This window comes from Pseudophryne corroboree, chromosome 8 (genome assembly GCF_028390025.1).
Source record: "Pseudophryne corroboree isolate aPseCor3 chromosome 8, aPseCor3.hap2, whole genome shotgun sequence".
NCBI lineage: Eukaryota > Metazoa > Chordata > Amphibia > Anura > Myobatrachidae > Pseudophryne > Pseudophryne corroboree.
In genome coordinates this window covers 137,868,688-137,890,548 of record NC_086451.1, presented here as the reverse complement: position 1 = coordinate 137,890,548, position 21,861 = coordinate 137,868,688, and the positions used below count along the sequence as shown (strand labels likewise).

The following is a 21,861-nucleotide window of genomic DNA, read 5'->3' as shown; positions in this document are numbered from 1 at the left end:
GAGAAAATAGGATTTTAATTACCTACCCGTTATTCCTTTTCTTGTAGTCCATAAGGGATATTGGGCGCCCGCCTCAGTGCGTTGACTTTTCTGCAGGTTCTTGTTATGTGGTTACCTGTTCAGATGTTGCTGTTGTTACCAGCAGTTGCTGGTTGTTAATTGTTAGTGGTGTGCTGGTATGTAAATCTCACCACTCTTGGTTATCATATTTCCTTCACTCATATGTCCTTTCTCCTTCGGGCATGTTTTTACCTATAACTGCCTGTGGGAGGGGGCATAGAGGGGAGGAGCCAGCATACCCAGTTGAAGAAATGTAAAGTTCACTGGCTCCTTTGGACCCCGTCTATACCCCATTGTACTAGATTCCCCAATATCCCGTATGGACTACAAGAAAAGGATTTACCGGTAGGTAATTGAAATCCTAGTTTTATTGAAAGATTTCACATAAACCATATCAAAGCCTAATAACATTGGATTGTAAATGTTAGAAAGCATTAAAACATGGTTGATCAGGGTCTCTAATACATAGCAATGTTTCACAGTATTATAACAAACAGGATTAAAAAAAATGTCCCCACTAAAACGTTAACGCAAAAAACAAAACAAAAAAAACCCCCAGTTGGTTTAAACAAAAAACAAAAGAAGGGTTAACCCCCCCCCCCCCCAAAAAAAAGCTGTTTTAAAATAAACAAACAAAAAAAAAACTTTTTTCTAACTCTGGATATTAGACATTTGTCTAACTTTTACTGATAATTTTTGGAAAAGTTGTAATATTTTATTTTATTTCTTTGAGATTAGTTGCAGATATCATTGAATACCCATATAACACATCCGGTTTACACAAGCTAGTTTGTCATTTATTTTAACACACACTGATGGCTAAGCATTTAATGTACAATACAGCCATGTTGAAAAATGAAACAAAAGATATGATCAGAGACTGTTTGTTAACACTTTTAATATAAAAAAAATAAACTAGACAGGAGAGAAAACAACATTGACTAGTGACATGGTAATGAGTAACAGGTGATTTAAGCAGGGGAGGAAACAAATGCAAGCAACTCCAGTTAAATCCATTATGAAACATTCAGCTCTTACTGGGCACTTTCCTCCTAATATGTTACTGACCAGCAGTGCTGGCCCATTTTTTGTGTTACAAATTGTCATTTAATACACATTCTTAAAATACAAAATGGTTTGTGCCCCTCACTGAACATTCACACACTCCTTCTCTAAACCTTAAGGGTTTGTACACCCCCACCGTCCTCACATTACAAATAAGATTCAATTGCATTATTCCATCCAATGCGTTTTCAAGTGTTAATATGGCTTTTAACAATTTAAACCGCAGTATGACACATTTTCAATGCATCAACACGCGCTATCAGTACAAAAGGTTATACTGGCAAAGGTGTATTGCGCATTTATAACTTTAAAAAAAATGAATGGAAGTGTGCATCCTCTCATGCATTTCCATCCATTTTTCCAGAACGTACGTGTGTACGTGTGTGTGTGTGTGCTTGCATGCATGCATGTATGTATGTATGTATGTATGTATGTATGCATGCGCGTGTGCATGCACACGTGTCTGAACGAGCCTAGAAACAATATTGTTTTACTCTCAACATGCGGAGTCCCTGTGGCCTAAAACTCCGCCATTAGGGTAATCGTGCACTCACAATCAGGGTGCTCCTGTGGATTTCTGAATCTGTTCCTTTAAGATAAGGATGCTCTGCCTTTGTTCGGGTGGCAGCATAGCAATCTGGTCTGGAGTTAACTGTAAAACCTGCATGATTAGGGCAGCCTATGGGAAAAGAAAAAGAGGACAAAGTGATGTCATTATAGATCACACGTGTTTCTTTTTAGTGTGTGCTACAGCTACACCATACACACATTTATCACCTTCTACATCTTTTAGTTTAGATGTTTCAGGACTACATTAAGAAACCTCCGCATGGAGATATTTAATTATGTTTCCTTTCCACTCGCACTTCAAAATAATCTCTTAAATGTGATCCTTATAAAATAAATAATAATAAAAAAAAAATGGAATCAACCCCCCCCAAGTGTAAGAATCCTAAAACAATTTCAGAGATATAAACACAGATATTAAGAGGTACTACCAACCAATCAGCTCCTGTCGTTTTTCAAGCACAGTCTGTAATATGACAGTTATGAGCTGTGATGGCTGGTACTTTATCTCTTTCCACTTTAACACTCTCCAAGGCTGAGTACATCGCCCTGTAAGCTCTTTAAATAATGTAGTCAGATAAAGGAGGAAGGAGGGGTTGGGGACTTTTGAACTCTATGCCACAGACTCAATTAGCCGTGAATTCTGTATTGTGAAGTCCCACGTTAATAATCTGCATGTATCAATTTAGCTAAATGAAAAAATAGCTAAAACCCTACACATCGGATTAGCTCGCACTATTTCATTCGAAACATCAAGCCACCAATATAGTGTTAGGTTCTGCAATGTGCCAGCTATGAAGTACATGAAGCAGTAGGGTAGGGAAGTACTAAGCTAGCAAATGGCCGTAAGGGCTGTGTAAAATGCTGTTACTGGCCATAAGAAAAAATAGGACTTTAAATTACCTATCCGTATATCCTTTTCTCGCAGTCCGTAGAGGATGCTGGGGTTCCATTTAGTACCATGGGGTATAGTCGGGTCCCATGGGCACTTTAATAGTTTAATGGTGTGGGCTGGTACCTCCCTCTATGCCCCTCCTACTGTGCCCGAGGAGACGGACATACTTCGAGAGAAGGAAATACACAGATAGTGGTGAGATTCACCTCAGCTCACACATAAAAGGAAAGCCAAGCTAACCAACTTGAAACGATTCAGCAACGGCTGAACAACAGTACTTAAAGTAACAATGCAGTACTTAACAAGTAACAATGCAGGAAAACGAAGCGCTGGGCCGGCGCCCAGCATCCTCTACGGACTACGAGAAAAGGATTTACCGGTAGGTAATTAAAATCCTATTTTCTCTTACGTCCTAGAGGATGCTGGGGTTCCATTTAGTACCATGGGGATGTAACAAAGCTCCCAGTACGGGAGTGAGCGCGCGGAGGCTCCTACAGAACAGATTGACCAAACCGTAGGTTCTCAGAGGCCAAGTTATCGAAGATCTAGAACTTCGCAAACGTGTTTGACTCTGACCAAGTAGCTGCCCGGCAAAGCAGAGACACCTTGGGCAGCCGCCCAGGAAGAACCCACTGTACGTGTAGAGTGGGCCTTAACAGAATTTGGACATGGCAAGCCTGCTTAGAAGCAGGACACCCAACCTTGTTGGGAGCATAAAGGACAAATAGAGCGTCCAACTTCCTGTGATGAGAAGGTCTCTTCACATGAATCTTCAAAGCCCTCACAACATTCAAGGACTTTGATGTGATTGCAGAGTCAGTAGCCACTGGCACCACAATAGGTTGGTTGATATGAAAAGCAGACACAACCTTTGGAAGAAATTGCTGACACGTTCTGAGCTCAGCCCTATCTTCATGGATGTCAAGTAGGGGCTCTTGTAGGACAATGCCCCCAATTCTGACACACACCTAGCAGATGCCAATGCCAACAGTGTGGCCGCCTTCCAAGTAAGAAACTTGATCTCAACCTCCTGTAGAGGTTCGAACCAATCCGATTGCAGGAACTGCAGCACCACATTAAGATCCCATGGTGTCGTAGGAGGCATAAAAGGTGGTTGGATGTGCAGAACCCCTTTCAAGAAAGTCTGAACCTCAGGGAGAGCAGCCAATTGTTTCTGGAAGAAAAAGGACAAGGCCGAAATCTGGACTTTTATGGAGCCCAAGCGTAGGCCCACACCCACGCCTGCTTGCAGAAAGAGGAGAAACAGTCCCAGTTGAAACTCCACCATAGGAAACTTCTTGGATTCACACCAAGACGCATACTTTTTCCAAATCTGATGGTACTGTTTAGACGTTAACTCCCTTCCTAGCATGAATCAGGGTAGGAATGACCTTTTTCTGAAAGCCCTTCAGAGTTAAAATCAGGCGTTCAACCTCCATGCTGTCAAACGTAGCCACGGTAAGTCTTGATAAGCGAATGGCCCCTGTTGCAGAAGGTCCTCGCGCAGAGGAAGGGGCCTCAGATCCTTCAGCAGTAATTCCAGAAGATCCGCGTACCAAGCCCTCCTTGGCCAGTCCAGAGCAATGGAGGATCTCCTGAACTCTTGTTCTTTTTATTAGTTTGAGTATCCTTGAGATGAGCGGAAGCGGAGGGAACACATGCACTGACTGGAACACCCACGGAGTTACTAAGGCGACCACTGCTACTGCCTGTGGGTCTCTCGAACTGGAACAGTACCTCCGAAGTTTCTTGTTGAGGTGGGAGGCCATCATGTCTACTTGAGGTACACCCCAACTACTTGTTACCTCAAAGGAACACCTCCGGGTGGAGGCCCCATTCTCCTGGATGGGGATAGTGTATGTGTGGAAGTCCGCTTCCCAGTTTTCCACTCCCGGAATGAAGATCGCTGACAGTGCCATTGCGTGCTTTTCTGACCAGAGGAGTATTCTTGTTAACTCTGACATTGCGGCTCTGCTCTTCGTTCCGCCCTGTTGGTTTTTGTAGGACACCGTCGTTATATTGTCCGACTAAACCTGAATGGCCTGATCTTGTAGAAGTTGTGCCGCTTGTAGAAGGCCGTTGTACACAGCCCTTAGTTCCAGAATGTTTATTGGAAGGATGGATTCCAGACTTAACCACTTTCCTTGGAAGTTTTCCCCTTGGGTGACTGCTCCCCCAACCTCTGAAACTTTCATCAGTGGTTGTTAGAAGGATACAATTCTGAATCTCGAACCTTCGAGTAGGTGAGAAGTTTGCAGACACAAGAGGAGTCAAATTCTGGCTTTTGGCGACAGGTGTATCCGCTGGTGCATGTGAAGATGAGATTCCAACCATTTGTCCAGGAGATCCAGTTGGAAGAACCGTGCATGAAATCGTCCGTACTGTAGAACCTCGTAGGAGGCAACCATCTTCCCCAGTAAGCGAATGCACTGATGAACAGATACCCGGGAAGGCTTCAGGACATCCCGGACCATTGACTGGATCACCAACGCTTTCTCCACCGGGAGAAACACCCTCTGTACTTCCGTGTCGAAGATCATGCCCAGGAAGGACAGTCTCCTTGTTGGTTTCAAATGTGACTTTGGAACGTTCAGGATCCAACCGTGATCCTGGAGTAGTCGAGTTGAGAGAGCAATGCTTTGTAACGGCTTCTCCTTGGAAGATTCCTTTATCAGCAGATCGTCCAGATATGGAATAATGTTCACTCCTTGCTTGCAGGGGATTAGCATCATCTCTGCCATGACCTTGGTGAACACCCTCTGTGCCATGGAGAGGCCAAATGGCAGTGCCTGGAAAGGATAGTGACAGTCCAGCAACGCAAATCTTAAATAAGCTTGGTGAGGCGGCCAGATCGGGATGTGAAGGAACGCATCCTTGATATCTAGGGATACTAGAAATTCCCCCTCCTCCAGACCTGAGATCACCGCTCTCATAGACTCCATCTTGAATTTGAATTCCCTTAAATAAGGGTTCAATGTTGGCCTGACCGAACCATCCGGTTTTGGTACCACAAACAGGTTTGAGTAATAACCCTTGTTTGTTAAGTGAGGTGGAACTGGTACAATGACATTTGACTTTAGCAATTTTTGAATGGCTTCCTGTAGGATAGCACTTTAAATCAGGCTTACCAGCTTCGCTGACAGAAAGAATCTGTGAGGTGGGAGTTCTTGAAACTCCAGTCTGTACCCCTGGGCAACAATATCTTGTACCCAGGGGTCCAGGCATGATGACGCCCAGACGTGACTGAAATTTATTAGTCTTGCTCCCACCTGCTCGATCTCCATGCTGGGAGGTCCATCGTCATGCCGAGGATTTTGAGGAAGCAGAACCAGGTTTCTGTTCCTGGGAACCTGTTGGTGCAGGTTTTCTGGCTTTCCCCCGACCTCCTCTGAAGTGGAAGGGGGTTTGGACTTTTTACCTTTCGCGGCCCGAAAGGACTGCATTGTAGACGTAGGATGTTTTCCTGGTCGGCTGTGTTTCTGAGGGAAGAAAGGTTGGACTGACCCGCAGTTGCCGTGGAGATCCACGCATCTAATGCTTCCCCAAACAGAGCCTGACCTGTGAAGGGTAGGTTCTCCACACGATTCTACATCCGCAGACAATTGGCGCAGCCAGAGTCCCCTGCGTGCCTATACTGCCATGGAAGAAGCCCTCGCATTAAGATGGCCAAGGTCCTTCATGGCCTCCACCATGAAAACCTGCAGAATCCTGTATGCAACGTAAAAACAATTCAATGTCACTTCTATCCATAGTATCTAATTCCTCTAGTAAAGTGCCTGACCACTTTACTAAGGATTTAGAAAGCCATGCACAAGCAATAGTGGGTCTTAAAGCTACGCCAGTAGCGGTGTATAGTGATTTGAGTGTAGTCTCAAACTTGCAGTCCGCCGACTCTTTTAAAGCAGTGGACCCAGGCACAGGTAAAACCACCTTTTTAGACAACCTAAATACAGAAACATCTACTACAGGCAGGGTTTCCCACTTTTTCCTGTCCTCCTCAGGGAAAGGAAAAGCAAAGAGAACCCTTTTTGGTATCTGGAACTTTTTCTCCGGGTTTTCCCAGGATTTTTCAAACAATGTGTTTAATTCCTTAGACGCAGGCAAAGTAAGGGAGGTTTTCTTATTATCTGTAAAGTAAGCCTCCTCTACCTGCTCAGGTACCTTATCATTAATGTGTAAAATGTCCCTAATAGCCTCCATCATGAGTTGCACCCCCTTAGCATATCCCCATCACCGTCCCCTGTATCAGAGTTAGTATCCGTGTCAGCTTGCATTAACTGGGCAAGAATACGCTTCTTTGGGTATGTAATAGAGGAGGCAGTGGAAGCTGAATATGACAAACTCAGACTCTCTAAAAACCTGTGTTTCTGTCTCATTTTGAGCTATCCTAGATGAAATCTGGGATATCATTCCCCTAATAGAACCCACCCATGGGGGTTCGGATTCAGAATGCTGAGACAGCATGCTGCAGCCCTCAGTACATGGGATAGACTTCAGGAGAAGATATACACTCTGCAGCACAAGATACAGAGTCCTTAGACATGCTTATGTGATATAATAGGATTTTAATTACCTACCGGTAAATCCTTTTCTCAGTCCGTAGAGGATGCTGGGGTCCAGATTAGTACCATGGGGTATAGATGGGTCCACTAAGAGCCATTGGCACGTTAAGAGTTTGAAAGTGTGGGCTGGCTCCTCCCTCTATGCCCCTCCTACCAGACAGTCTAGAAACTGTGACCGAGGAGACAGACATCTTCGAGAGAAGGATTTAACACAGATAGTGGTGAGATACATACCAGCTCACACACAAGGCAAAACAAGCTAACCAGCTTGAAACTCAGCAACCGCTGAAACATTACTTACCAAGTAACAATGCAGTACGTAACTAAAAAAACAAAGTTGTACTGAACCAGATAACCACTGCAGGAAAACAAAGCGCTGGGCGAGCGCCCAGCATCCTCTACGGACTTCAAGAAAAGGATTTACCGGTAGGTAATTAAAATTCTATTTTCTCTTACGTCCTAGAGAATGCTGGGGTCCACATTAGTACCATGGGGATGTACCAAAGCTCCCAGAATGGGAGGGAGAGCGTGGAGGCTCCTGCAGAACTGATTGACCAAACTTAAGGTCCACAGAGGCCAAAGTATTGAACTTGTAGAACTTTGCGAATGTGTTCGACCCCGACCAAGTAGCCGCTCGGCAGAGTTGTAAAGCCGAGACACCCCGTGCAGCCGCCCAGGAAGATCCCATCTTATGAGTAGAATGGGCCTTAACATACGTAGTAGACGGCAAGCCTGCCGTAGAATCTCCCTGCGGCTGCGGAAGTAGTTCTCCCTGCGGCAGCCACTGAACACACACGGGAAGGAGGGGGGGGGTGTCCTCAGGGTAGCCTCAAAAAAGAGATGGGCCATGTCCGTCAAAGCCAGTCGTGCAAGTTCCTGGTAGATACAAGGGCCCTGAACGAGGAGGTCTGGTCGTTGAGGAAGTAGAAGAGGACGCTCTATCGAGAGACCCTGCACGTCCGGAAACCAATGCCATCTGGGCCACGCTGGAGCGACTAGTAGTATTCCTCCTTCTTGCTTGAACTTCGGTATCACCATGGGCAGAAGAGACACCGGAGGGAACACGTATGGCAGCCAAAAGTTCCATGGAATTGCCAGTGCGTCCACGAACGCTGCGTGAGGATCCCTTGCTCAGATGTCCGGAACCTTGTGATTGTGTCGAGACGCCATCAGGTCTACATCTGGTAGGCCCCACTTGTCCACAAGGAGTTGAAAGACTTCCGGATGAAGACTCCACTTTCCGGTGTGTACGTCCTGACGACTGAGGAAGTCCGCTTCCCAGTTGAGGACTCCTGGAATGAACACTGCCGATATTGCTGGCAGATGGCATTCCGCCCATAGAAGAATTGACACTTCCATCATTGCCATGCGGCTTCGAGTGCCGCCTTGATGATTTATGTACGCCAGCGTGGTGGTGTTGTCCAACTGTACTTGAACAGGCCTGTTCTGTACCAGAGGCAGGGCAAGTTTCAGCACATTGAACACTGCCTGCAATTCCAGATTATTTATCGGGAGAAGAGATTCCTCCCTGGTCCACTGACGATGAAGAGAGTGTTGCTCCAACACCGCACCCCAACCCCGCAGACTGGCATCCGTCATTAGGAGGACCCAGTTGGAGATCCAGAAGGGACGACCCCTGCTCAATTGTTGGTCCTGTAGCCACCAGCTCAGTGACAGGTGGACCTCCAGAGTCAAGGAGATCATTTGAGACCTGATCCGGTGAGACAGGCCGTCCCACTTGGAAATGATTAACCTCTGTAGAGGGTGGGAATGAAATTCAGCGTACTCTACCACGTCAAAAGCCGACACCATGAGGCCTAGTACTTGAATCGCCAAGTGTATCGACACTCTTGGACGAGAGAGGAAGCATCTGATTCTGTCCTGAAGTTTCAGGACCTTCTCTGGAGACAACAAACATTGGTTGTGTGTGACCAGTAAGGCCCTTAAGTGCACCATGCTCTGAGCAGGGATCAGCGAGGATTTCTTCCAGTTGATGAGCCACCCGTAGGCTTGTAGGAATTGGACAGTCAATTCCCGATGACTGAGAAGAACCTCAGGGAAGATCAATCTAGCGAGAAATTGAAGCAGGACATCCAACCTTGTTGGGCTCATAAAGGACAAACAGAGCATCCGACTTCCTGTGACGAGAGGTTCTCTTCACATAGATTTTCAAAGCCCTCACAACATCCAAGGACTTTGAGGTAATTGAGGAGTCCGTAGCCACTGGCACCACAATAGGTTGATTAATATGAAAGGCTGACACAACCTTTGGAAGAAACTGCTGACGCGTTCTGAGCTCAGCTCTATCCTCATGGAAAATTAAAGAGAGGCTCTTACAGGACAACACCCCCAATTCCGACACACGTCGAGCAGATGCCAAGGCCAACAGAGTGACCGCCTTCCAAGTAAGAAACTCAACGTCCACATCCTGTAAAGGCACAAACCAATCCGAATGCAGGAACTGCAGCACCACATTTAGATCCCAAGGTGCCGTAGGAGGCACAAAGGAAGGTTGAATATGCAGAACCCATTTCAAGAATGTCTGAATCTCAGGAAGAGCCGTCAATTGTTTCTGGAAGAAAATGGACAAGGCCAAAATCTGGACCTTTATGGAGCCCAAGCGTAGGTCTACATACACACCTGCTTGCAGAAAGAGGAGAAACAGTCTAAGTTGACACTCCACCGCAGGAAACTTCTTGGATTCATGCCAAGACAAATTTTTTCCAAATTCGATGGTAATGCGTTGACGTTAATCCCTTCCTAGCCTGTATCAGGGTAAGAATGACCTTTTTCGGAATGCCTTTCCGAGCTAAGATCTGGCATTCAACCTCCATGCCTTCAAACATAGTTGCGGTAAGTCTTGATAGGCAAACGGCCCCTGTTGGAGAAGGTCCACGCGAAGAGGAAGAGGCCTCGGATCCTCCAGCAGTGATTCCAGAAGATCCGCGTACCAAGCCCGTCTTGGCCAGTCCGGAGCAATAAGGATTGCCTGAACTCTTGTTCTTTTTATGAGCTTGAGAACCTTTGGGATGTGCGGAAGTGGAGGGAACACATACACCGACTGGAATGTCCACGGAGTGATAAGAGCATCCACCGCCACTGTGTGTGGGTCTCTCGACCTGGAATAGTCCCTCCGAAGCTTCTTGTTGAGGCGAGAGGCCATCATGTATAACAAAGGTACCCCCCATCGGCTGTCACTCCCACGAACACCTCCGGATGGAGGCCCCATTCTCCTGGATGGAGATCGTGTCAGCTGAGGAAGTCCGCTTCCCAGTTGTCCACTCCCGGAATGAAGATTGCTGACAGCACCACTGCGTGCTTTTCTGCCCAGAGGAGGATTCTTCTTACCTGTGACATCGCAGCTCTGCTCTTCGTTCCGCCCTGTTTGTTTATGTAGGACACCGCTGTGACGTTGTCCGACTGAACCTGAATGGCTTGATTTTGCAGAAGGCGTGCTGCTTGTAGAAGGCCGTTGTAAACGGCCCTCAGTTCCAGAACGTTTATGGGAAGGAGAGATTCCTGACTGGACCACCTTCCTTGGAAGTTTTCCCCTTGGGCGACTGCTCCCCAACCTCTGAGGCTTGCATCCGTGGTTAGGAGGTTCCAATTCAGAATCCCGAACCTGCGGCCTTCAAGTAGGTGAGACGTTTGTAGCCACCAGAGGAGCGAAATTCTGGCTTTCGGTGACAGGCGTATTTGCTGGTGCATGTGAAGGTGTGATCCCGACCATTTATCCAGGAGATCCAGTTGGAAGAACCTCTCATGGAACCTTCTGTACTGAAGAGCCTAGTAGGAGGCAACCATCTTCCCCCAAAGATGAATGCACTGATGAACTGATACCCTGGCCGGTTTCAGGAGTTCCCGGACCATTGATTGGATCACCAACGCTATTCTCCACCGGTAGAAACACCCTCTGTACTTCCGTATCGAGTATCATTCCCAGGAAGGGGAGTTTCCTTGTCGGCAACAAATGTGACTTTGGGAGGTTCAGGATCCACCCATGATCCTGGAGTAGACGAGTTGAGAGAGCAATACTCTGCAACAACTTCTCCTTGGAAGACGCTTTTATCAGCAGATCGTCCAAATATGGAATTAAGTTCACACCCTGTTTTCAGAGGAGTATCATCATCTCCGCCATGACCTTGGTGAATACCCTCTGTGCCGTGGAGAGGCCAAATGGCAGTGCCTGGAAAGGATAGTGACAGTCCAGCAGCGCAAATCTTAGATAAGCCTGGTGAGGCGGCCAGATCGGGATGTGAGGGAATGCATCCTCGATATCCAGGGTTACCAGAAATCCCCCCTCCTCCAGACCGGAGATCACCGCTCTCAGAGATTCCATCTTGAATTTCCTCAAATATGGATTTAACGATTTGAGGTTCAATATTGGTCTGACCGAACAGTCTGGCTTCGGCACCACAAAAAGCTTTGAGTAGTAACCATCGTTTTCCAAGTGAGATGGAACTGGAAAAATGACATTTGGGGGTTCAATGACTTTAGGTTTAATATCGGCCTTACCGAACCGTCCGGTTTCGGTACCACAAACAGGTTTGAGTAATAACCCTGGTGTTGTAGGTGGAGTGGAACATGGACAATGACATTTGTTTGAACCAATTTTTGAATTGCTTCCTGTAGGATAGTGCCGTCTGTCAGCAAAACTGGTAAGCCTGATTTGAAGAATCTGTGAGGTGGGAGTTGTTGAAACTCCAGTCTGTATCCCTGGGCCACAATATCCTTTACCCAGGGGTCTAGGCCTGATGACGCCCAAAAGTGAAGACTTTTAGTCTTGATCCCACCTGCCCGACCTCCAGGCAGTGCGGTCCACGGTCATGCTGATGATTTGGAGGAAGCAGAACCTGGCTTCTGTTCCTGGGAACCTGATGGCGCAGGAATTTTTGACTTTACCAGGACCTTCTCTAAAGAAGGTGGGAGGGGGTTTGGATTTCTTATATTTTGCGGTCCGAAAGGACTGTAGTGTAAGCGAAGGAAAAGACTTCCTAGCCGGTGGTATTGCTGAGGGAAGAAAAGTTAGCTTACCAACAGTTGCCGTGGGGATCCAAGCATCCAAAGCATCCCCAAACAGAGCCTGACCTGTGAAGGGTAGGTGCTCCAGACTTCTCTTGGATTCCGCATCTGCAGTTCATTGGCGTATCCAAAGTCCTCTGCATGCCGAGACCACCATAGCAATAGCCCGTGAATTCAGCATGCCAAAGTCCTTCATGGCTTCCATCATGAACCGTCCCCTGTATCAGACTCGATATCAGTGTCAGCTTGCATTATTTGGACAAGTGTACGCTTCTGTGGGTATGTAGGTGGTTTTTTTTTATGAAGTTGTGGGGGCAAAAACTGTAACCGCTCCACATATTTCCTCAAAAACTGTCTCTTTCTCAGTATGTGACATCCTTGTAGAAATCTGGGATATCATTCCCCTTAAAGAATCAACCCATGGGGGTTCGGATTCAGAAGGCTGAGACAGTATACTGCAGTCCTGAGTACATGGGATAGACTACTCAGGAGAAGATAAACAGTCTGCAGCACAAGACAAAGAGTCCTTAGACATGGTAATGTGGGACACACACACACACAGGAAAATGTCAGATACAGTTACCCTTAAAGTATCTTCAGAGAGTCAGAGTCTAAGGAGCCAGCCACACAGCGCCCTTTGGAGCAGTTATGATAAAAGCCCGGCGCTGAGAAACCAACCTTAATAGGTTGATTATTGCTAACACTTCACCCCTGTCTATAGCACCCTGGTACCGCAGTAACTGTAGTTATCTGGAGGGTCATCGCACCCTGTCAGCATTTCTTCTGTGTCTGCAGGGAGGAAAATGGCGCTGGTGAGTGCTGGATCCTCTCTGAGGAGAAGCCACGCCCCCGCAATGGCGCGCGGCTTTGATTATACTGGCCGAAGGTCTCTATGCTGACAGCGGGATTAGCCCCTGTTAGCTTCTGTGACCAGTTTAGTGTGACTGCGCTGGCCCAGGACGCTCCTCCAAGCGCCTACACGAATTGTTGCTGAGCCTTCCTGGAGCGCAGCCTGTCAGAGCTGCGCTCCCACCCTTGTGCCGCCATACCTGCCGGCGACACACTAACCGGGACGCCGGCGCTGTACTCACCACTCTCCTTACATATGGCTCTGTTAGGGGGTGGCGGCCTTGCTGCAGGAGTGAGCGGTCGCCTTGTGGGCTTGCGATCATCACCCTCAGGAGTGTCCTGTCAGCAGAGATAGAGAACCATTAACTTCTAGAGTTGGTTCCTACTCCACCCCTAAGTTTCATGAAGCAGGAAGGCTGTTGCCAGCAGCCTTTCTGTACCTAAAGATCTATTAAAATAAAAAAAACCCCGAAAAACTCCTAAGAGCTCCCCTAGCTGTGACCGGCTCCTCCAGGCACATTTTCTAAACTGAGTCTGGTAGGAGGGGCATAGAGGGAGGAGCCAGCCCACACTATTGATCTCTTAAAGATCTCTTAAAGTGCCCATGGCTCCTAATAGACCCATCTATACCCCATGGTACGAATGTGGACCCCAGCATCCTCTAGGACGTAAGAGAAAAGGGCAGAAAAGCCAGAAGTTTAGGTTTGAAATTGTATGTGGAAGGAAACTTGACCTTCATGGAGTCTGCTTCTGACTCCAGAATATCTGTCAATTCTTTACCAAAAAGAATATCTCCAGAAAAGGGCAAATATTCCAAAACCTTCTTAGATTATGAATCAGCTTCCCACGTTCATAGCCATACTGCTCTGCGAGCAGCTATTGTTGAAGCTGATGCCCTGGAGGCAATAGTACCCATTGAGCTATATGGGATTTTTGCTCTCTGGAAGCTATAGAAAAATCCCCCTCCAATGCATCAGCCCAGGCAGCCCCTGCTTTTGCCATCCAAGCTGAAGCCATAGCTGGCCTTATGACTGCCCCAGACAGGAAAAAAATGTTTTTTTTAAAAAACCATCCACTCTCCTATCCGTGACATCATTTATTGATATTGAAGGCAAAGGTAATGTAGATTTTCGCACTAATCAAATTACATGCGTATCTACTTTAGGAGCCACTTCCCTTTTTAAACAATCCCCAGCTGGAATAGGATAATTGGTATTCCATTGCCTAGGAATTCTAAACTTCCATAATTTCCGTCAGCTGATCTGACCCTGGAAATTCAGTCTTAACTGTTTTGGGATGTTTAAACACAGGTGCCTTGGTTTTTAACACAGGCTCCGCTGAATCCTCTAAGGATAGAATGGCTTTCATTGCTTTAATTAACTCAGCTATATCCACTGAGCTGAGACCTTCCGCCCCTTCGTATGCCGAAGTAGAATTGAGCTTTCATCTTCCGATGAATCCTCATCTGAATCATGTGTAGCCTGTGAGGGTGAAGATTTACTTACCACCGGCTTATCAGCTTGTTTCTTTTGAGAAGCTGCTGCTGGAAGTGATACACCATAGGTGGGGAGCTGCATGTAAGGGTTAATAGTGTAACCTATCCCTGGTACAGGAGTTGGAGGAATTATCCGTTCAGCTATACTGGATAAAGTCAAACATAGCTCAAGGTGGATCCATCTGCACCTCAATCTGCCTTGTATTTTTCATTAACCCCTTGTGAGAGCTAAAACAATTTGCACACAAACCATCCTAAACCAGATCCTGAGAGGATAACACAGCTTTGCAAGACAAACATGATATGAGTGTTGCTATGAGTGTACCTTCCTCACCTTTGCCGGTCTTAGACATGATAAATAATCAACACTTCCACAGTGTACTACACAATTTGTGACTGTAATCACTTTAAATTTCTTAAAGTGATATACAATCCGACCCTACCCATGCACCACCATTGCGGATCGGAATAAACAAACTGACAGAAATATAGTAAAGTCAGCAATCACACTAGCAGTCAGTCACATGTTATACATTAGTATAATGAGCAATATGAGCACATCATCAACTATAACTACATTTTAAGTATGTAGGAGAACATATTACTGCATCATGTTTAAACAGATCTAACGTATTCAGACGCAATGTGAAAGAAACCACAGTAAATGTATACAGACTCATATGCAATAGCTACTTATATAACTATTTGTACTCGAAGGGTAGATAGAGACTTAGTGCTGTATTACCCGTACTCGAGAGTGGGATACAGGGAGACTCACCTCGCTTCCAGGACCGATCAATACGTTAGCGAACGCTGAGTGGATCCAGACGCTAGTAGTGTACACTGCCGCTCCATGAACCTACAGTATAGTGAACACAGACACTCCGTGAACACGGACGCACCAGTCCCACAGCCACCTATGCTGTGACTGGGTCCCCTTAGTCTTCAGTGTCTGAGATGGAAGCGGGAAACAGTTCATGGTGGGAGACTCGGAGGAAACTGGTCATGAACCGGGGGGAGAGGCGACCAGGAGAGCGTCCGATTCCCCACTGCTGACATCAACCCTAGGGACTGAGGCCTCATACTATTCCTGATCCCTAAGGCCTAGCACTGGTGCACCCGAGGTGGCAGCCGGGTCAGCAACTGTTTGGTGGTCTCCTCCCAAAACAGTGCGTATGTGTCCGTTTTCCCCTTCTAAGCGGAACCGATGCCTTACCTTCTCCCCGTGCTCCGGCTACAGCCTGGTAACGTCTGCTGGACCTGCTAGTATATCAGACACAGCTGCCTGCCGAAACAGCACTGTACTCGTGGGTAAGCGTTGTCGCGACCCGGCGGAGAGTTGTTGAAGCGACTCTTTCTAAGGTACATATAAGACTCTGTTTAGAAAGATCACTCAGAAAAATAGTAAGACTATAAAAACAAAATAAGAAAGCTTAGGGCTGCTAAAAACCAGCAGCCCTCTGACCATGGTCAGGCTCCTGCCGCACCAAACAAACATCTGATTTGCCTGAGCAAGGAGGCGGAGATACATGGACGAGCCCGTTGCATGCTGGGAGGCCGGATAAGTTTAGACCAATTGGTGCAAATCTGCTGTAGCTTCATCATATCCCATTGCTATCCTGTGGATAACCTGTGGACCCTGCCGGAGAAATGATAAGATTTTACTCACCGGTAAATCTATTTCTCGTAGTCCGTAGTGGACCATGGGGAATAGACGGGCTCCGCAGGAGACTGGGCACTCTAAAGAAAGATTTAGTACTACCTGGTGTGCACTGGCTCCTCCCTCTATGCCCCTCCTCCAGACCTCAGTTAAGGAAACTGTGCCCGGAAGAGCTGACATTACAAGGAAAGGATTTTGGAATCCAGGGTAAGACTCATACCAGCCACACCAATCACACCGTATAACTTGTGATAACATACCCAGTTAACAGTATGAACAACAACAAAGCATCAATCACGGATGCCAACATAACCGAACCCTTTTTTAAGCAATAACTATTATACACGTATTGCAGAAAGTTCGCACTTGGGACGGGCGCCCAGCATCCACTACGGACTACGAGAAATAGATTTACCGTTGAGTAAAATCTTATTTTCTCTAACGTCCTAGTGGATGCTGGGGACTCCGTAAGGACCATGGGGATTATACCAAAGCTCCCAAACTGGCGGGAGAGTGCGGATGACTCTGCAGCACCGAATAAGCAAACACAAGGTCCTCCTCAACCAGGGTATCAAACTTGTAGAACTTTGCAAAGGTGTTTGAACCCGACCAAGTAGCTGCTCGGCAAAGCTGTAATGCCGAGACCCCTCGGGCAGCCGCCCAAGAAGAGCCCACCTTCCTTGTGGAATGGGCTTTTACTGATTTTGGAGGCGGCAAGCCAGCCGCAGAATGAGCCTGCTGAATCGTGTTACAGATCCAGCGAGCAATAGTTTGCTTTGAAGCAGGAGCACCCAGCTTGTTGGATGCATACAGGATAAACAGCGAGTCAGTTTTCCTGACTCCAGCCGTTCTGGCTACATAAACCTTCAAAGCCCTGACTACATCTGGTAACTTGGTATCCTCCAAGTCACGAGTAGCCGCATGCACCACAATAGGTTGGTTCAAATGAAAAGATGACACCACCTTTGGCAGAAATTGCGGACGAGTCCGTAATTCTGCCCTGTCCATATGGAAAACCAGATAGGGGCTTTTACATGACAAAGCCGCCAATTCTGACACACGCCTAGCCGAAGCTAAGGCCAATAGCATGACCACTTTCCACGTGAGATATTTTAACTCCACGGTCTTAAGTGGCTCAAACCAGTGAGATTTCAGGAAACTCAACACCACGTTAAGATCCCAAGGTGCCACTGGTGGCACAAAAGGGGGCTGAATATGCAGCACTCCCTTTACAAACGTCTGAACTTCAGGTAGAGAAGCTAGTTTTTTATGAAAGAAAATGGATATGGCCGAAATCTGGACCTTAATGGACCCCAATTTTAGGCCCAAAGTCACTCCCGACTGTAGGAAGTGAAGGAAACGCCCCAGCTGGAATTCCTCTGTAGAGGAATTCCTGGCCTCACACCCAGCAACATATTTTCGCAGTATACGGTGATAATGTTTAGCCGTCACGTCCTTCCTAGCCTTTATCCGCGTAGGAATAACCTCATCCGGAATCCCTTTTTTCTACTAGGATCCGGCGTTCAACCGCCATGCCGTCAAACGCAGCTGCGGTAAGTCTTGGAACAGACAAGGTCCCTGCTGCAACAGATCCTGCCCTAGAGGCAGAGGCCATGGGTCCTCTGTGAGCATTTCTTGCAGCTCTGGATACCAAGTCCTTCTTGGCCAATCCGGAACAATGAGTATTGTTCTCACTCCTCTTTTTCTTATGATTCTCAGCACCTTGGGTAAGAGAGGAAGAGGAGGAAACACATAAACCGACTGGAACATCCACGGTGTCACCAGTGCGTCTACAGCTATCGCCTGAGAGTCTCTTGACCTGGCGCAATACCTCTGTAGCTTTTTGTTGAGGCGGGATGCCATCATGTCCACCTGTGGCAGTTCCCACCGACCTACAATCTGCGCGAAGACTTCTTGATGAAGTCCCCCCTCTCCCGGGTGGAGGTCGTGCCTGCTGAGGAAGTCTGCTTCCCAGTTGTCCACTCCCGGAATGAACACTGCTGACAGTGCTCGTACGTGATTCTCCGCCCATCGAAGAATTCTGGTGGCTTCTCGCCACCCTGCTCCTTGTGCCACCTTGGCGGTTTACATGAGCCACTGCGGTGATGTGGTCTGATTGGAACAGCACCGATTGGTTGCGAAGCAGGGTCTCCGCTTGACTTAGGGCGTTGTATATGGCCCTTAGTTCCAGGATATTGATGTGAAGGCAAGTCTCCTGACTTGACCCACCCTCGGAGGCTTGTATCCGTGGTCACCAGGACCCAGTCCTGAATGCCGAACCTGCGGCCCTCGAGAAGGTGAGTACTCTGCAGCCACCACAGGAGAGACACCCTGGCCCCGGGGGATAGGGTGATTAACCGATGCATCTAAAGATGTGATCCAGACAACTTTGTCCAGTAAGTCCCATTAGAAGGTCCTCTCATGGAACCTGCCGAAAGGAATGGTCTCGTATGATGCCACCATCCTTCCCAGGACTCGAGTGCAGTGATGCACTGACACCTGTTTTGGTTTTAATAGATTCCTGACCAGTGTCACGAGCTCCTGAGCTCTCTCTATCGGGAGATAAACCCCTTTTCTGGTCTGTGTCTAGGATCATGCCTAGGAGAGGCAGATGAGCTGTAGGAACCAACTGCGACTTTGGAATATATAGAATCCAGCCGTGTTGCTTTTACACTTCCAGAGAAAGTGATACGCTGTTCAGCCACTGCTCTCTTGATCTCGCTTTTATGAGGAGATCGTCCAAGTACGTGATAATAGTGACACCTTGCTTCCGCAGGAGCACCATCATTTCCGCCATTACCTTGGTTAATATTCTTGGGGCCGTGGAGAGACCAAACGGCAACGTCTGAAATTGGTATTGACAATCCCGTACCGCAATTCTGAGGTACGCTTGATGAGGTGGATAAATGGGGACATGAAGGTATGCCTCCTTTATGTCCTGAGTCACGATAAAATCTCCCCCTTTCAGGCTTGTAACGACCGCTCTTAGCGATTCCATCTTGAACTTGAACCTTTTCAGGTATATGTTCAGGGATTTTAAATTCAATATGGGTCTGACCGAATAGTCTGGTTTCGGGACTACCACATGGTCGAATAATAACCCCCTCGAACCTTGACCACCACCTGTTGAAGATACAATTTGTGAATTGCAGTTAACCCTGTTTCCCTCTCGTGGGGGGAAGCCGGCAGGGCCGTCAGTGAGGAGGCATCTTCTCAAAGTCCAGCTTGTATCCCTGAGACACAATATCTATTGCCCAGGGATCTAACAGGGAGTGAACACACTTGTTGCAGAACTTACGAAAGCGTGCCCCCACCGGGCCTAGCTCCGTCTGTGGAGCACCAGCGACATGCGGTGGATTTTCATAGAGGCCGGGGAGGACTTCTGTTCCTGGGAACTAGCTGTGTTGTGCAGCTTCTTTCCTCTGGCAAGAAAGTACGCACCTCAGACTTTCGTGTTTCTTTGTTCGAAAAGCTGCATTTGATAATGACGAGCTTTCCTAGGCTGTGCAGGAATATAAGGCAAAATATCCGAATTACCAGCTATAGCCGTGGAGACCAGGTACGAGAACCCCTCTCCATACAATCCTCAGCCTTCCCTATGCCACTTAAGTTGGCATCATCTGTCCATTGCATATTCTACAGGACACGTCAAGCAGAAATCGACATAGCTTTGACTCTAGGACCCAGTATACTCATGTCTCCTTGGGCATGTTTGATTATATATATCTCTTAAGACAGCATCTTTAATATATATACATATCTCTCTCTATATATATATATATATATATATATATATATATATATATATATACACATACATACATACATACATATACACACACACACACTAGGGTCTCAATTTCTGCTGATAAGGTACCTCCACGCCGCCCCAGCGCTATAAACCCATGCCGACACAATCGCCGGTCTGAGTAGTGTACCAGAATGTGCACGCTATCTGCAGGATCCCTGAGAATAGCTAGGGCTACCTTCTGTGACACCCTAGGGGAAGATTCCCATCACATCCTGGCCCTAGTGGGGAAAGGATATTGCCTGAGAATTCTTTGTGGGAAGCTGCAGTCTCGTCTGGAGATTCCCGCTCTTTTTCCTCATGAGAGGAGGGAAATTTACCTCAGCTTTCTTCCCCTTAAACGTGTACCCTTGTGTCAGGGACAAACGAGTCATCAGTGATATGCAAATCATCTTTGATTACAATAATCATATATTGAATACTTTTCTGCCATTTTGGCTGTAACTGCATTATCGTAGTCGACACTGGAGTCAAACTCCGTGTCGATATCAGTGTTTATTCTTTTGGATAGTGAGCATTGTGAGACTCTGAAGGTCTCTGCGCCATAGGGACAGACATGGGTAAATTTCCTGTCTGTTCTCTAATCTTTTGTGCAATAAATTCACCTTAGCACTTAATTACACATATCCAAACCGATGTCGGCGTTGTCGACGGAGACACCCTCTCACACACATATTTGCTCTATCTCCTCCTTAGGGGAGCCTTTTACCTCAGACATGTCGACACACATGTACAGACACCACACACACAGGGGATGTTCTATTTGAGGACAGTTCCCCCACAAGGACCTTTGGAGAGACAGAGAGAGAGTATGCCAGCACACACCCCAGCGCTATATGACCCAGGAATCACACAGTAACTTAGTGTTAACCCAGTAGCTGCTGTATATATATTTTTTTTACGCCAAATTTATGTGCCCCCCCTCTCTTTTTCACCCTCTTTCTACCGTGAGTCTGCAGGGGAGAGCCTGGGGAGCTTCCTCTCAGCGGAGCTGTGAAGAGAAAATGGCGCTGGTGAGTGCTCAGGAAGAAGCCCCGCCCCCTCAGCGGCGGGCTTCTGTCCCGCGATTTTGTATAAAAATAATGGCGGGGGTTCATGCATATTACAGTGCCCAGCTGTATATATGCTGCTTTTTGCCAGGAGGTACTCAATTGCTGCCCAGGGCGCCCCCCCCCTGCGCCCTGCACCCTACAGTGACCGAAGTGTGTGGGTTAGTGTGGGAGCAATGGCGCACAGCTGCAGTGCTGTGTGCTACCTCATATGCAGACAGGAGTCTTCTGCCGCCAATTTTGACGTCTTCTTGCTTCAACCCACAGGCTTCTGTCTTCTGGCTCTGCGAGGGGAACGGCGGCGCGGCTCCGGGAACGGACGACCAAGGTTAAGTTCCTGTGTTCGATCCCTCTGGAGCCAATAGTGTCCAGTAGCCTAAGAAGCGCAACCTAGCCGCAGTTAGTAGGTTTGCTTCTCTCCCCTCAGTCCCACGTAGCATAGAGTCTGTTGCCAGCAGAAGCTCTCTGAAAATAAAAAAACCTAACTAAAATACTTTCTTAATAGCAAGCTCAGGAGAGCTCACTAAAATGCACCCAGCTCCTTCCGGGCACAGATTCTAACTGAGGTCTGGAGGAGGGGCATAGAGGGAGGAGCCAGTGCACACCAGTAGTACTAAATCTTTCTTAGAGTGCCCAGTCTCCTGCGGAGCCCGTCTATTCCCCATGGTCCTTACGGAGTCACCAGCATCCACTAGGACGTTAGAGAAATGACAGATATTGTCTGGCAGTATCAGAAAAATTAAGAGGTAGCTCTTTCTCAATAGCTTGAACCCATGCTTCAATGCCTTTTGCAGCCCAAGGGGCTGCCATAGTGGGTCTATATACAGCA

General features: G+C 47.3%; 1 protein-coding gene across 3 annotated transcripts in view; it reads right to left on the bottom strand.

The window, feature by feature from the left end:
* Window positions 1-941: 941 nt before the first annotated feature.
* CSTF2 (cleavage stimulation factor subunit 2) overlaps window positions 942-21,861 on the bottom strand; it is a 265,759-nt gene continuing 244,839 nt past the window's right edge. For all 3 annotated transcript variants that reach the window (XM_063936957.1, XM_063936958.1, XM_063936959.1), the window contains one exon: window positions 942-1,804. In XM_063936957.1, coding sequence (XP_063793027.1) covers window positions 1,682-1,804 — 123 coding nt within the window. In that variant the 3' untranslated portion in view covers window positions 942-1,681. The remainder of the gene's footprint in view (window positions 1,805-21,861) is intronic.